The 13,381-nt window shown below is 44.7% G+C and overlaps 1 protein-coding gene across 1 annotated transcript; it reads right to left on the minus strand.

The window, feature by feature from the left end:
- Positions 1-591: 591 nt before the first annotated feature.
- LOC124798811 (probable cytochrome P450 6a14) lies at positions 592-11,806 on the minus strand. The gene is made up of 7 exons (XM_047262340.1): positions 11,587-11,806; positions 10,352-10,590; positions 8,213-8,475; positions 6,351-6,520; positions 5,038-5,276; positions 2,718-2,904; positions 592-764 (listed from the first exon to the last, which is right to left on the minus strand). The coding sequence occupies exons 1-7, from the start codon at positions 11,804-11,806 to the stop codon at positions 592-594; spliced, it is 1,491 nt and encodes a 496-aa protein (XP_047118296.1).
- Positions 11,807-13,381: the final 1,575 nt, after the last annotated feature.

Below are 13,381 nucleotides of genomic sequence, written 5' to 3' on the forward strand. Positions count from 1 at the left end.
AGGTCATGGAATAGTGCGAACGTGTTCAGATGTCTGCGAGTAGTGTAACTGAGGCGGAACGTGGGGACCAACCCGGTATTCACCTTGTGGGATGTGGAAAAACGCCTAAAAACCACATCCAGGCTGGCTGGCACACCGACCGTCGTCGTTAATCCACTGGGCGGATTACATCTGGGGCCGGCGCGCCAACCCGAGTCCAGGAAGCAGCGTGTTAGCGCGCTCGGCTACCCTGGCGGGTTCTGGATGTCACATTGGCTGCAACTTAACCGTGATGAATTCTCCAGTGACTTATGGATCCGTCTGTGGTGTAAGCTTGCTCTCTAAACGAAATGCAGTGGATGGAAGCAGAAAACTTGGACGATATGCCTTGTGATAATAATATTTATTTAATCTTATATTATGTACATAGTCGAAACGATGTCAAAAATTGAAAGACAGTAGACGATCAGCTACATAGAAACGAATTATATACACAAATATATAGATATTTATACAGATCTTGTCGGGAAAATGTCCGCATAAATAATATCACACTCAGAAGTAATAGCGACACGCAGAAGTAGAAACAGCTTTGTTCTCGCACTGAGCACTCTAGGCAGCCTTCCGACTGGTGATTTTCAGGTGTACGCCGTTCTTGGTGGCGAGGATGGCAGCCATGGGGTCCAGCGGAAGAGGGATGTCCGTCTCACTGCAGACGTCCACCTTGTAGTGTGACAACAGGTGCACCAGGCCCAGCTTCGACTGCAGCAGCCCCAGGCGCATACCTGCGGCAACACCAACATGTTCTTAACAACGTACACAGCGCTACATTAATTGCAATGCCAACGTTAAAAGTGGCTGTCAAGATGTCCCTGTCATTATCATTTTGACAAATTAAGAGATTACATAACACGAATAAGCTAACGCTTTTCCACATTCTTGCGTGCAACCTGACAACATTCAAAGTCATTAGAAGAGTTTTCACTATCTGTCCACTAATATGGCCAAAGGCCTTGCCGCAGTGGTAACACCGGTTTCCATCAGACCACCGAAGTTAAGCGCTGTCGGGCGTGGCTAGCGCTTGGATAGGTGACTGTTCGGTCTGCCGAAAGCTTTTGACAAGCAGGGTGCACCCAGCTCTTGTGAGGCAAATTGAGGAACTACTTGACTGAGAAGTAGCGGCTCCGATCACGAAAACTGACAACAGCCAGGGGAGCGGTGTGGTGACCACGCGCCCCTCCATATCCGCATCCAGGGACGCCTAAAGTCTGAGGATGACACAGCAGTCGGTCAGTGCCGTTAGGGTCTTTCGAGGCCTGTTCGGACAGAGTTTAATTTCAGTTTAGCCCACCCATACGAGGGCCTAATATTTTCTCATTCACTTCATAGGTCACAGGGAAATGGGTTGGTATGACCTGTGGTAGTCAGGACTCATGAAAATTTTGATACATCTAGGTGAGACAGGCACTCGTTGTGGATACGGTTTGACCTATGGTCAGGACTCATGAATATTTTGATACATCTAGGTGAGACAGACACTCGTTGGGGGTACGGTTTGACCTATGGCAGCGCCATCTAGCTGGCCACACATAGCGCCATCTGGTTTCGCCCTTGAAGGTAGACAGGTTTGGTTTTTTGTAGTTTTTTTGTTTGACGCTTATTTCGTGAGATATTTGGCCCGGTCACGATGAATGGACCATCCTGTATACCGCCTCATTCCTTACAACTGGTTACCCAGAACTCGCCCTCAAGCGCTAGGCAGATCCCCTCCAGCCTAGCACCGCCAGCTCCATGGCGATTATAATCGTTCATCGTCATATCAGGATATCTGTTAGATAAACCATCCTGTTATCCACTTTAATGAATTAATGGATACCAAACTCAGGTTGGCTAGACAGAGAACTAAAGTTTTGAACTGTCGCCTTTCTACATATATATCCAGTGTCTGAAGTACTTCACTGCTTCACTACTTAACAGGGATCACTTAGACAACTCTTATTAAAACATTTTTATGAACATAGCACTGGCAGAATTACATGTGAGAACACGAATATGAGGTTTTATCGGCAAATCATGGAATAATTATGTTGACCAGTAGTGGGATTACCTATCTAGCACGTCGTCTTGCCTGCATAGAGAGTAGCAATGGATAGTTCGATTTGAACCACATTGATTAAACGAAATTTTCAACAGGCATGACATTCGGCAATAAAAGTGGAAGTTCCATGTCGAAATTGCATTTAAGACCTAGCTGATCAATATCAATTAAACATGTTGGTATGAACATGGAATTGTGAGCGCACTAAATCAACATAAAAAGTAAACTAAATTCCGTCTGAACAGGCCTCAGAAGGCCCAACGGTACCGACCGATCACCGTGTCACCCTGAGCCGATAGGCGTCCCTGGATGCGGATATGGGGGGGGGGGGGGGGGCATGTGGTCAGCACACCACTGTGCCGGCCCTTGTCAGTTTTCGTGACCAGAGCCGCTACTCCTCAATCATGTAACTCCACAGTAGGTCTCATAAGGGCTGAGTGCACCCTACTTCCCAACAGCGCTCGGCTGACATAGACAGTCCCCCATCAGAGTGGTAGCTAAACCCGACAGCGCTTAACTTCGGTGATCTGACAGAAACCAGTGCTACCACTGCGGTAAAACAGTTGGCACCAAACACACACATTACCTCAATTTCGTTGACAAAAAAAGATAGTGAAATCACGGAAGTTGCATAACTGACCTATGCAGAAGCGCGGACCCTCGCCGAACGGCATGTAGGCGAAGGGGTGCAGCGACGCCTTGGCCTCGTCGGTCCAGCGGTCCGGGTCGAAGCGGTGGGGCTCCGGGAAGTAGGTGGGGTCGTAGTGCAGGCTGAAGGCGGGCACCATCACCACGACGCCCGGCTCGAGCAGCGCGCCCTTCTCGGCCTCGCCGTCGGCGCCGGGCAGGCGGTACGGCCGCTGCACCTGCCGCGTCAGCGTCGGCACCGGCGGGTACTTGCGCAGCGTCTCTGCAACGGCGCCGAACGTCCCGTCACCACACGCAGTGAGGGCCGCCAGGTGTAGGGAGGCTCAGAGGAAACGACACAAGTGGGGAACCAAGGATAGGTAACTGGATTCAGAGTTATTACAAATTAGTGGGACTGACAACTGTCTTAGAGAGATGCAGCAACTACTAACCAGCATAACGCAATATATAGCTACACTTCAGCAACGACTGCGCTTAGGCTGCACTTATGTGTGGGGTACCTAAGAAAGCTGACAAGTTGGAAGTGCTGGATGGAGAGTGGGTATGGAGTAATCGAAAACAACATATTAACCAGAAGATGCCTACATGTCGCAAAAATATGAGTTGTATCAACAACTCTTACTTCACCTGCTGTATTTACTGGGTATGCTGAAATACAGTGCTCAAATACGTTTTGCACATTCCGCATATCAACAAATATATGTGAGTTGAGATGCAATGTGTACAGGGGATGAGAAGTAAGTGTTATGAAAGTAAAAACAAAAAATTTAAAATAGCCTGTTCGGAACTGTACATTTTTGTACATCTGTGATACATAATGCTGCTCTTGAGTAATACTCAATACCGTGTTCTTCCACCCTACCCATTCTGACGCTGTCTGCAGCTGTTGGAGGGTGGTACTGCTATCATGTATTGTTTTAGTAGCATTCCAGCGACTAAGCACCGCAATTTTCAACTGTTGCCAAGCACGCTCAATCAGTTTCGTGGTATTCCATTCAATTGTATCTTGCGCTCTGGAAGCAGGTGTTCCCGAGATGAGTGAGGTCTGTTTATGCATTATCTTCTTGAAAGAGGGAGCTACGAGAAATGTGACTGTACAGCTGGATAAGATGTTGGAGAATCCTGTCCCAACGCTGAATAGCATTCATACTACCCTTCAAGACCACGAGAAGCGTCCGACATATGTACGTAGTAACGTCCCAAAACGCGACTGACCCAGCATTGATGAACTCGTAAGGTTGCGTACCTAAGACGTACATTGGTAGCTGGCCGCCTCTCATTTTTTTACAGCAATCATCAAGTGTCAGAAAAATCCTACACTTTTAGTATATCGATCTTGTGGTATGTATTCAGATATTGCATGTAGTAAAGACAACAATGTCAGCTGTGTTTACTGATTTTATTCGTTTCTGTGCACTGGAGCACCAAATAAAACCAGTATACCAAGGTGACAGTGTTGTACTTAATACATGTAAGAATACTGCACTCGTCGACCAGTAAAACATAGCAACATTGATGCAAGTCTCATTCCATGCATTTCGTTGCTCACCTAATTAGACCACCACGGTTCTTGAGGCTATTATTCTCGCAATGGACACATACAGGCTACATTAATCGTGTGGAGACATATTTGAACTATGCAAACGTCGACAAAGCTGTTCCAGTTTCCATCAAAATTCAACGTGCAACTCTGTTGCATTTTGCTCGGGGGACAAACGAGACATATAGTTCACCACGGGGGTTCAGTATGACACAGATCTTCAAAATTTTCCGTTCCCTAATAGTGGATGAATATTCGAATGACGTCGCTGTGTGGTTTGCCAGTTACCGGGGCACTTTGCCAGCTGACAAACCTTACTGCTGTGAAGATACGCTGTTAACACTGACTGTGTTTTAAACGATCATTCAATGCATGTTGACAGATTCAGCACTGTATGCACACCGCTTATCCCGTTCATGATTAAAGACACACCACACTATTGAACTGCTCTGAAAACGAAGGTTTATCTAGGTCGTAGTGGTTTGACAAGTCTTTCCAATTCGCAGAAGAATTTCTAAATCTGTAGCATTATAGAGTTACGAATAAAAAACCATGTGACAAAAACTAAATCTAGCGTAGAATTCACGTGAAAGGAAGTCACTTAAGTTTTAAGTATGCTACCAACTTCTTCACTGAAAAAGTTTACACAAAATGACACGTTCAACAACTTACTGAAGACCGCATTTATCGTTCATGGAACGCCAAATGACTAACATCTGATGAACGCACACACTTTGCTATGAATCTAAAGAAAGCTCGAATGCAGTCGTACGATAACAGTGGGCGTGTTACCTGACAGCACTCTGTCGAGGTACTTCATCTTCGCGAGAGAGTCGTACGAGATCTCGCCGCTCTCTGCCAGCACGGAGTCAATTTCCTTCAGCACCCGCTGCTGGATGTCCGGGTTGACTGCCAGCTCGTAAGCAGCGAAGCTCATCGTGGTCGACGACGTCTCGAAGCCGGCGATGTAGAACAGGAAGGCCTGTGCCGACACTTCGTTCTCCGACAGTTCTGCGAAGCAAAGAGAGTGGTTTTTTTAATACGGACAGTTCAGATTCTCCCCTCACTGCACAGGACAGTATCTTTATAGTATAGTTTTGAGTGAGTATGTGTGGAATGTAGAGTTCGGCGTGAAACTTTGGACATTTGCCAGGTCAAGGAGAACTATTATTGGAGCATATGCCCTCAGTGTCTTACGCCTGTCCTATCTGGAGGAAGTAGTTAGCGTCGATCACGTAAAAGTTCAGATTTATCGAAGAATCACCCAATCCCTTTTTTACATCTGCTTCATCCATGAATTAAATCCAGCCAAAAAAATTAACAAATAAATAAATAACAATAAAACAAGTAGTCCAACAGGGCATTGTTTTGTCACGACTTGGAGGTATCCTTCCGTGGGGCATGTTTACAATATGTCAGCTAGATTCAATGACACGTCTGCCGTTGTTTCCCAGTGCTGAACAATACCCTACTATCACATGAAATGCCTCGCATTCGGGAGGACGACGGCTCAAACCCGTCTCCGGCCATCCTGATTTAGGTTTTCCGTGATTTCCCTAAATCGTTTCAAGCAAATTCCGGGATAGTTTCTTTCAAAGGGCACGGCAGATTTCCTTCCCCATCCTTCCCTAATCCGAGCTTGTACTCCGTCTCCAATGACTTCGTTGTCGACGGGACGTTCACCACGAATCTCCTCCTGCTCCTCACATGAAACTAACTGAATGCCTACAGCAAACTCCAGTCGACCTGAACATTTGGAAAGACAGTGCTTCAGCCCATCGCTCCCGACTTTCGAGAGGATGATTTGTGGACCACACCACGTACATGACGGTTTGTCCCCTGGTGACCTGACCTGATTTCTGCTGATCCAAGCAGTCTGCTTGAGTGGTAGGGGTGGGCGGTTATGGACTACGAAAGTTCTCCAACATATTCTCCTCTCGTTGATCCATAGGACGATGCGCTGCATCCGTCATCAGGGCGAAACGGGGTGCTACGTGCTATAAGCGCATATGCCTTTTCTGTAGTATTAGAGTATCAATAGACACATTTACTAGTAAAATAATAACTGAACAAGTCGGTACTTACTCCAGTCAGTGCCTCCTTGCTTCTCGCCTTCGACGAAACCCTTCGTGTGCAGCTGGATAAACAGGTCCATGAAATCGTTCCTTCTGATGGAATTTTCTAAGCGATCGTGGACTGTCTCCTTCACCATATTGTCGAAAAACTGCAGTGTATTGTTCCTAGGAGCTCTGGAACTGAAGTGTAAAAGGAAAATTGTGAAATATGTCAGAAAGATTTTTTTATAGCTAACCAAGAACTATATCTATTGCAATATTTGAATCCTAAAAGTCATGAAGCGACTTGTAATTGCTAACAGTAAGACATTTCTGTTAGTTATTTAGGTGAGATATTTACCGCAGTTTTATTTTTCATAGTTATCTTTTTGCGGTTGTGTGTGAGGAATAATTTGCAGTACAATAATGATAGTGAGCTTCACGAATCTCAAATTAAAAAACTACGACAGTGAAACAGAACACGTGTGTCCAACATTTACTAGATAAAGCAATGCGGACATCCACGTACATACAATAATTCTGCAGAAATAATCTGACGTTATGAAACCTCTAAACGAATAAGAATATGCAGTTAATTGTTAAGTGTTTCCTCACACTTGGCAACCCAACAGTGGTATACTGAATTACTCCCCCAGTATGTACATCTTTCGTGCTCATAGGACATGGACATTACTCAATATATAGTCTTCGTGAGATTCACATTAAAATTTATTGCACTTAAAACTCATGTTATCCAATACAGTACACGGATGGATAAGACTGTAATTAGTTTTCTCGGACCAGGGTGGATGTCCGTTATATTTACATTGTGAGAATATTTGAAGAATGTGCAGGGTATGTATCGTACAGGGGCACCAATGGATCAAGATAAGAAATAAGAGGAGGATATGAAATGGTTCGTATCGAGTTTGCGGAACGAAAAAAATACGGATAGGGGGGCGAAGGAAATATAAAGGTATGGTATAGGTCTTTTGATGGAAAGGACAAACAAATGCGAATTCTGAGAAGCAGACCAAGGCGTAATAGAGTTGTAAGATAATGATTTAACAGTGTGGCAGAGATAATCTGGGTGAGGTTTACATAGAGGAAGATGTGTTACTTCAGCGCTTTAAAAATGTGGGCGATTTCGGGATAATGCAGTCCCCGTATTCGCCCTACAATAATTTTGGGGATATTTAGACTACGGTGAGTACCGTACTGGATGTTAGGAGGTAAGAGATATGTGCTGTTTTGCGCTCTGAGGTTAGTGGGAGAACGTTTTCTATACAGCACTCACTCCACAGTAGAGTGAAAGCAGAATTATGGAAACAATCGCTACGCTGTGGAAGAGACATTGCTCAGTGATGTTATTTATTTTGGGTCGATTAGTCCAGCAAGGGATGCAGCAGAGACTAATTACTGCCCGAATTGAAGCTGTGGATGGACCCTGAGTCGCGCCTGAATCTATAACGCAGCAAGAGTAACTTCTGGCAGAGGTCTGAGGAGGAGGAGTTTTCAGTCAGGTAAACAGTTTCAATGCTATTAAGTGTCAAGGCAGCTTTTAGTTATTATGTTGGAGCCATGGAGGCAAAAGGGTAACTTGGATCGTCCTGTAATTATTGCCTAGGTTTTAGATAAGTTCACTATCACGTCTACACCAGACTGTTGCAAACTGATGACTTAAATAATGTACAGGATGAACAAAACAACATTCAAAAGGTACTGAGCAAAGAACAGTTTTATTTGAAGGCACTAGAAAGGAAATGCTAATATGCTGTTAGTCAACAGTAAAGGAATATATAAGAAAATCTGAACACTTTCATAGTGCTTTGAAGTCCAGATGCCATTTTCAAATTTGGTACAGTTTCCACAGTAAAAAGATGAGTTACTCACTCGTAGTACCGCTTGAGCGGAGGCGTAAAGATTTCGGTGGCGATCTCCTTGAAGGGCCTGGCCCGTGGCTGGAAGAGGATGCGGCCCCACATCCTGAAGTCGCAGTCCGGGTTTCTCTGGCAGTTGAGCTTGACGCCGAAGGCGAGCGTGGCGATCACCTCCGTGGTGTAGAGGGCGAACACCTCTCGGAACTGCAGCACCTTGCCCTCCCGCGCGGCGTCCGCCAGCACCTCCACCATCTCGCTGCCGCACTCGTTCAGCGTCTGCGAAGGGAACGCAGCTTTGGGTAAGTCCACCAGCTATCGATCTGTCCCTTGACTTCTAAAACCCCTTGACTGTGTATGGCATTCTAATCTCATTCCCAGACTCTTAACCCAAACAGTTACATTTAACTACGTCAGCTTGTTGCACCTGCCTCTCACAACAATCCACCACATGTAACAATTAACAGCCCCCAACGAATTACATCTGTGCCCAAGGATTCGTCTAAGCTTCATTTCTATACATCCTTGGCACTACTGAAATGGTTGAATCACCACAGGTGTGTGCCAATAACACCACTGTTATGAGCTTCTGAACATCTTAAAAATCCCATCCAAAAGTGGATGAAGAAGGTTGCATCTTCGTCAAATACATTGGCCCTTATGATAAACTCTACCATGTCCCACGAACCTACAGTAGAGACATCCCAAAATATCTGCCTATACATTTACGATCTACATATCCAGCTCGATAAAATACCTCGGCAAACTTTCCTCCTTAAATTAGTAGTTGACATTCTTCCATTACTGTCCAACCAATATTAATCCCACAGTAAACTAGAACCAATAGAACTACTAATCGTCCGTACATGGAAATTGCATTCCTTGACCATCCTCAACACCTGCAAAGCCTTCACATGACATATCCTTCTCTATAGAGTTAGCTGGGTTTCCGCTCCACCAAACTACCTCCCTTCCAGAGCCATGTACACTCTTATCTTGCTTTCCGGTCACGCTTATCCTCGTCTTCAATAATCGTTTATCAACTCATCAAATTACCCTTCATCCTCATCTACACTGATCGCCTGTGCTTACATTTTGTGCTTCCCAGAAAACAGACCCCAATAATCTTATTACCCCAACCCTAACCCACCAATTTCCAATACTGATAAACCTTTGCACTACTGTATCGACACATTGCACGTATCCGATATGTACCCTCAGTTCCTTTCTTCTTACCCATACTCAAACTCCTCTGTCCCACCGCAACTTCTGTTTCACTTCATGTAAATCAAGATTCCATTGACCATGACGCCGTGGTAACTCACTTCTTACACCCCCATGAAGCCAGTCCACTTAACCTCACCTAATTTATTCTTTCCAATTGCAATTTCTTTCCAGTCAGCAAAGTACAGTACTTCCATCGACAAGTTCAGCATCTTAGAAACACAGCTTTTGAAGTCTACAGTGACTATTTGTAGTTTTAATAAGGTCACTATAGAAACTAGTTTAATAATCATAAAACAATGGAAATATTCAATATTCTTTTTGATATTTATATCAAACTTCGTATTTCAAAAGTTTCTTGGCTGAAGAGCTTAATAGTAGCTTGTTGCCAGCCACCATTAAGCGCGAGGGACGAGGGAGTAAAATAACATCAAAAGAAAAATTGTGAACATAAGAGTAAAAATAATAAAAACTGGCAGTGATACCTTGATCATCGGTCTTCTATGATACAGTAGCAAGCGTCGCATGTTACCGAATTATAAGTTCTATTTTTGTTTTCCTAATCCTTCTGGGGTGCGAAACTCTGAAAATAGGACCCTCACGCACTTCATAATTGTTTTATTAAGTACCTAAAACCATTGCTGTAGCCATTTAAAAAATTGCGCGTTCACACTGACCAAAGTGACAGGGTGTCTATAGATACCAACTAATAGTACACAGAGCATTATATCTTATTTCTAAAGGTGGCAGTTTGATGCGTATCATTTTCACCAGTATTCAAGGCCTCTCTGAGCAAATAAAAGTTGTTGTTTAGAATGTGACAAATACATAATAATCTTACTATCATCCCAGGTAGAAGAAACACCACGCTGCTCAAAATGTGTGACTGGGCTCGTTACAATTTTCTGTGTTCGTTGGAACATTTGCTCACCTGGAACATGTTCTTCAGCTTGCCACTGGTAAACAGTGGGCTGAGTTTGTTGCGCAGACGGCGCCATCGATCGCCCTTCATAAAGAACAGCTGACCCTCCAGTATTGGGTCATCTACAGGGACAGGTTCTCGGTCGGTGAAGTAGTCAAAGTCCTTGACAAGTATTTGACGAATGAGATCTGGGTCGATGACCAGCAGGCGGGGTTCAAGTCCACGGTAGTAGCCCACGTAGCGCTTATCTGAAAAATTCCAATTAGTGACTGTTAAAAGAGCACTCCACCTGCTATATGATCTGTATCTTTTAAAAACTACAGAGCAATTGTCTTATGGACGTAAAGGTTGCCACAGTTTATTAAATGCAATGAAAAGACTGTCACTTCACTCTTACCATTTTACGCAATCACATAAAAGTTTTATACTGTTGACTAGAGCAGCCACCAATGGCCTTGATGAGAAAGATTGGAGAAACTTGAGGATGGTTACCTGTAACGCTTATGGCGTGAACCAAGGCTTACGTCAAAATAAGGAAGTGTCGTATGACTCCAATTGCCGTTTGTATGCTTTCAGGTGGCATTGAAGGCCAGTTATCATTACGATTCAGTGGAGTAAAATATAATGTAGTGTCCGTCACAGATTGGCGCTTCTGTTCGCCTGCAGGTCATGTCAGTAACACCACATTACTCTCGTTAGATCTTTTTATGTGATGAAGAATGAATACTACTGTGCTTCACTACGTAAGGTCCTACTGGAGGTGGTACAGCCTTCCAACTTACTTCCTAGGCCAATTGTAACGGAACTTGACAGTTCTATGCCGATCGCAAACACCATTGAAGGTTAATATTTTTCATATATCGATGGTAGGCAATGAAAACATTGTAACTTCATTTTGATAAATTTTGAAGGAGGAGCAAAAAAGTGTTACAGATATATTTCCTGCATGTGTAACTATGTAGTAAAAGCCCATTTACTGACATATTAGAGAAACCCATGCACTTTCAAATTTGTCTTTGATAATGGATTTACTGGTTACTAGAATTACGAGGTTTTTGCAGACAGTTGGAGTGACGAGGTTTTATTGCCTATCACAGATGTGTAAATCGTGCCAGCCTTCAAAGAAACTTACTGATTCTTGTGTGTAGACAGTTGGTAACTGCCAAAAAGTAGCTGATCTAAATGTGATGCTGCATTCCTTAGTATTTTGTAGATTGATGATTTCTTCTCTGCAGTGTACATACCTCTGAACTTATGGTAGAGTTCGTCGAGGTCCTCTGACAGCATTTGTTTCTGCACGATGGACTTGTAACAGTTTCCAAACGGCGTCCAGGGTCGCGACTGGGGGGCGCCCTTCTCTGTCCAGTAGCTGAAGTGCCGGAAGTAGCACACCCACAGCACCAGCGCGGCGGCGATCACCACGAGGGCCAGTTCGTCCATCCACGAGTCCAGTACCACCAACATGGTGAGGGTCTGGTGTAGGCTGCGTTTATCAAGACGATCCTGACCTCTGCGAACAGTATACAAAAAAATGGCTCTGAGCTCTATGGGACTTAACAGCTATGGTCATCAGTCCCCTAGAACTTAGAACTACTTAAACCTAACTAACCTAAGGACATCACACAACACCCAGTCATTACGAGGCAGAGACCAGTATACAGATACTACCGTAAAATCGAAGTAATGCAGCTGAACTGAAGGTGGGGCTCATGAAGTAACCTTCCTCTATTCGTGCCTAACTGACTGCTGTATGTTGACAATGGAGGGAACTCAAAAAGTGTGTGGTGAAATACACTACTGGCCATTAAAATTGCTACACCAAGAAGAAATGCAGATGATAAACGGGTATTCATTGGACAAATATATTATACTAGAACTGACATGTCATTACATTTTCACGCAATTTGGGTGCATAGATCCTGAGAAATCAGTACACCGAACAACTACCTCTGGCCGTAATAACGGCCTTGATACGACTGGGCATTGACTCAAACAGAGCTTGGATGGCGTGTACGGGTACAGTTGCCCATGCAGTTTCAACACGATACCACAGTTCATCAAGAGTAGTGACTGGCGTATTGTGACGAGCCAGTTGTACGGCCACCATTGACCAGACGTTTCGAATTGGTGAGAGATGTGGAGAATGTGCTGGCCGGGGCAGCAGTCGAACATTTTCTGTATCCAGAAATGCCCGTACAGGACCTGCAATATGCGGTCGTGCATTATCCTGCTGAAATGTAGGGTCGTAACACATCTGAAATATAACGTCCACTGTTCAAGTGCCGTCAATGCGAACAAGAGGCGACCGAGACGTGTAAACAATAGTACCCCACACCATAACGCCGGGTTATACGCCATTTTGGCGATGACGAATACACGCTTCCAATGTGCGTTCACCGCGATGTTGCCAAACACGGATGCGACCAACATGATGCTGTAAACAGAACCGGGATTCATCCGAAAAAATAACTTTTTGCCATTCGTGCACCCAGGTTCGTCGTTGAGTACACCATCGCAAGTGCTCCTGTCTCAGATGCAGCGTCAAGGGTAACCGCAGCCATGGTCTCCGAGCTGATAGTCTATACTGCTGCAGACGTCGTCGAACTGTTCGTACAGATGGTTGTTGTCTTGCAAACGTCCCACGTCTGCATCTTTTGACTCAGGGATCGAGACGTGGCTGCACGACCCGTTACAGCCATGCGGATAAGATGCCTGTCATCTCGACTGCTAGTGATACGAGGCCGTTGGGTTCCAGCACGGCGTTCCGTATTACCCTCCTGAATCCACCGATTCCATATTCTGCTAACAGTCATTGGATCTCGACCAACGCGAGCAGCAATGTCGTGATACGATTAACCGCAATCGCGATAGGCTACAATCCGACCTTTATCAAAGTCGTAAACGTGATGGTACGCATTTCTCCTCCTTACACGAGGCATCACAACAACGTTTCACCAGGCAACGCGGGTCAACCGCTGTTAGTGTATGAGAAATCGTTTGGAAACTTTCCCCATGTCAGCACGTTGTAGGTGTCGCCAC

The sequence above is a fragment of the Schistocerca piceifrons genome, chromosome 5, assembly GCF_021461385.2.
Source record: "Schistocerca piceifrons isolate TAMUIC-IGC-003096 chromosome 5, iqSchPice1.1, whole genome shotgun sequence".
In the NCBI taxonomy this organism is placed as follows: domain Eukaryota; kingdom Metazoa; phylum Arthropoda; class Insecta; order Orthoptera; family Acrididae; genus Schistocerca; species Schistocerca piceifrons.

Excerpts from the sequence above, each read along its gene's own strand:
- LOC124798811 (XM_047262340.1), bottom strand. The coding sequence starts at position 11,806 with ATGTTGGTGGTACTGGACTCGTGGATGGACGAACTGGCCCTCGTGGTG. Across the intron at positions 5,277-6,350 it reads GCAAGGAGGCACTGACTGGA|AACTGTCGGAGAACGAAGTG; the intron begins GTAAGTACCGAC and ends TTTGCTTCGCAG. Across the intron at positions 765-2,717 it reads GGGTCCGCGCTTCTGCATAG|GTATGCGCCTGGGGCTGCTG; the intron begins GTCAGTTATGCA and ends GTGTTGCCGCAG.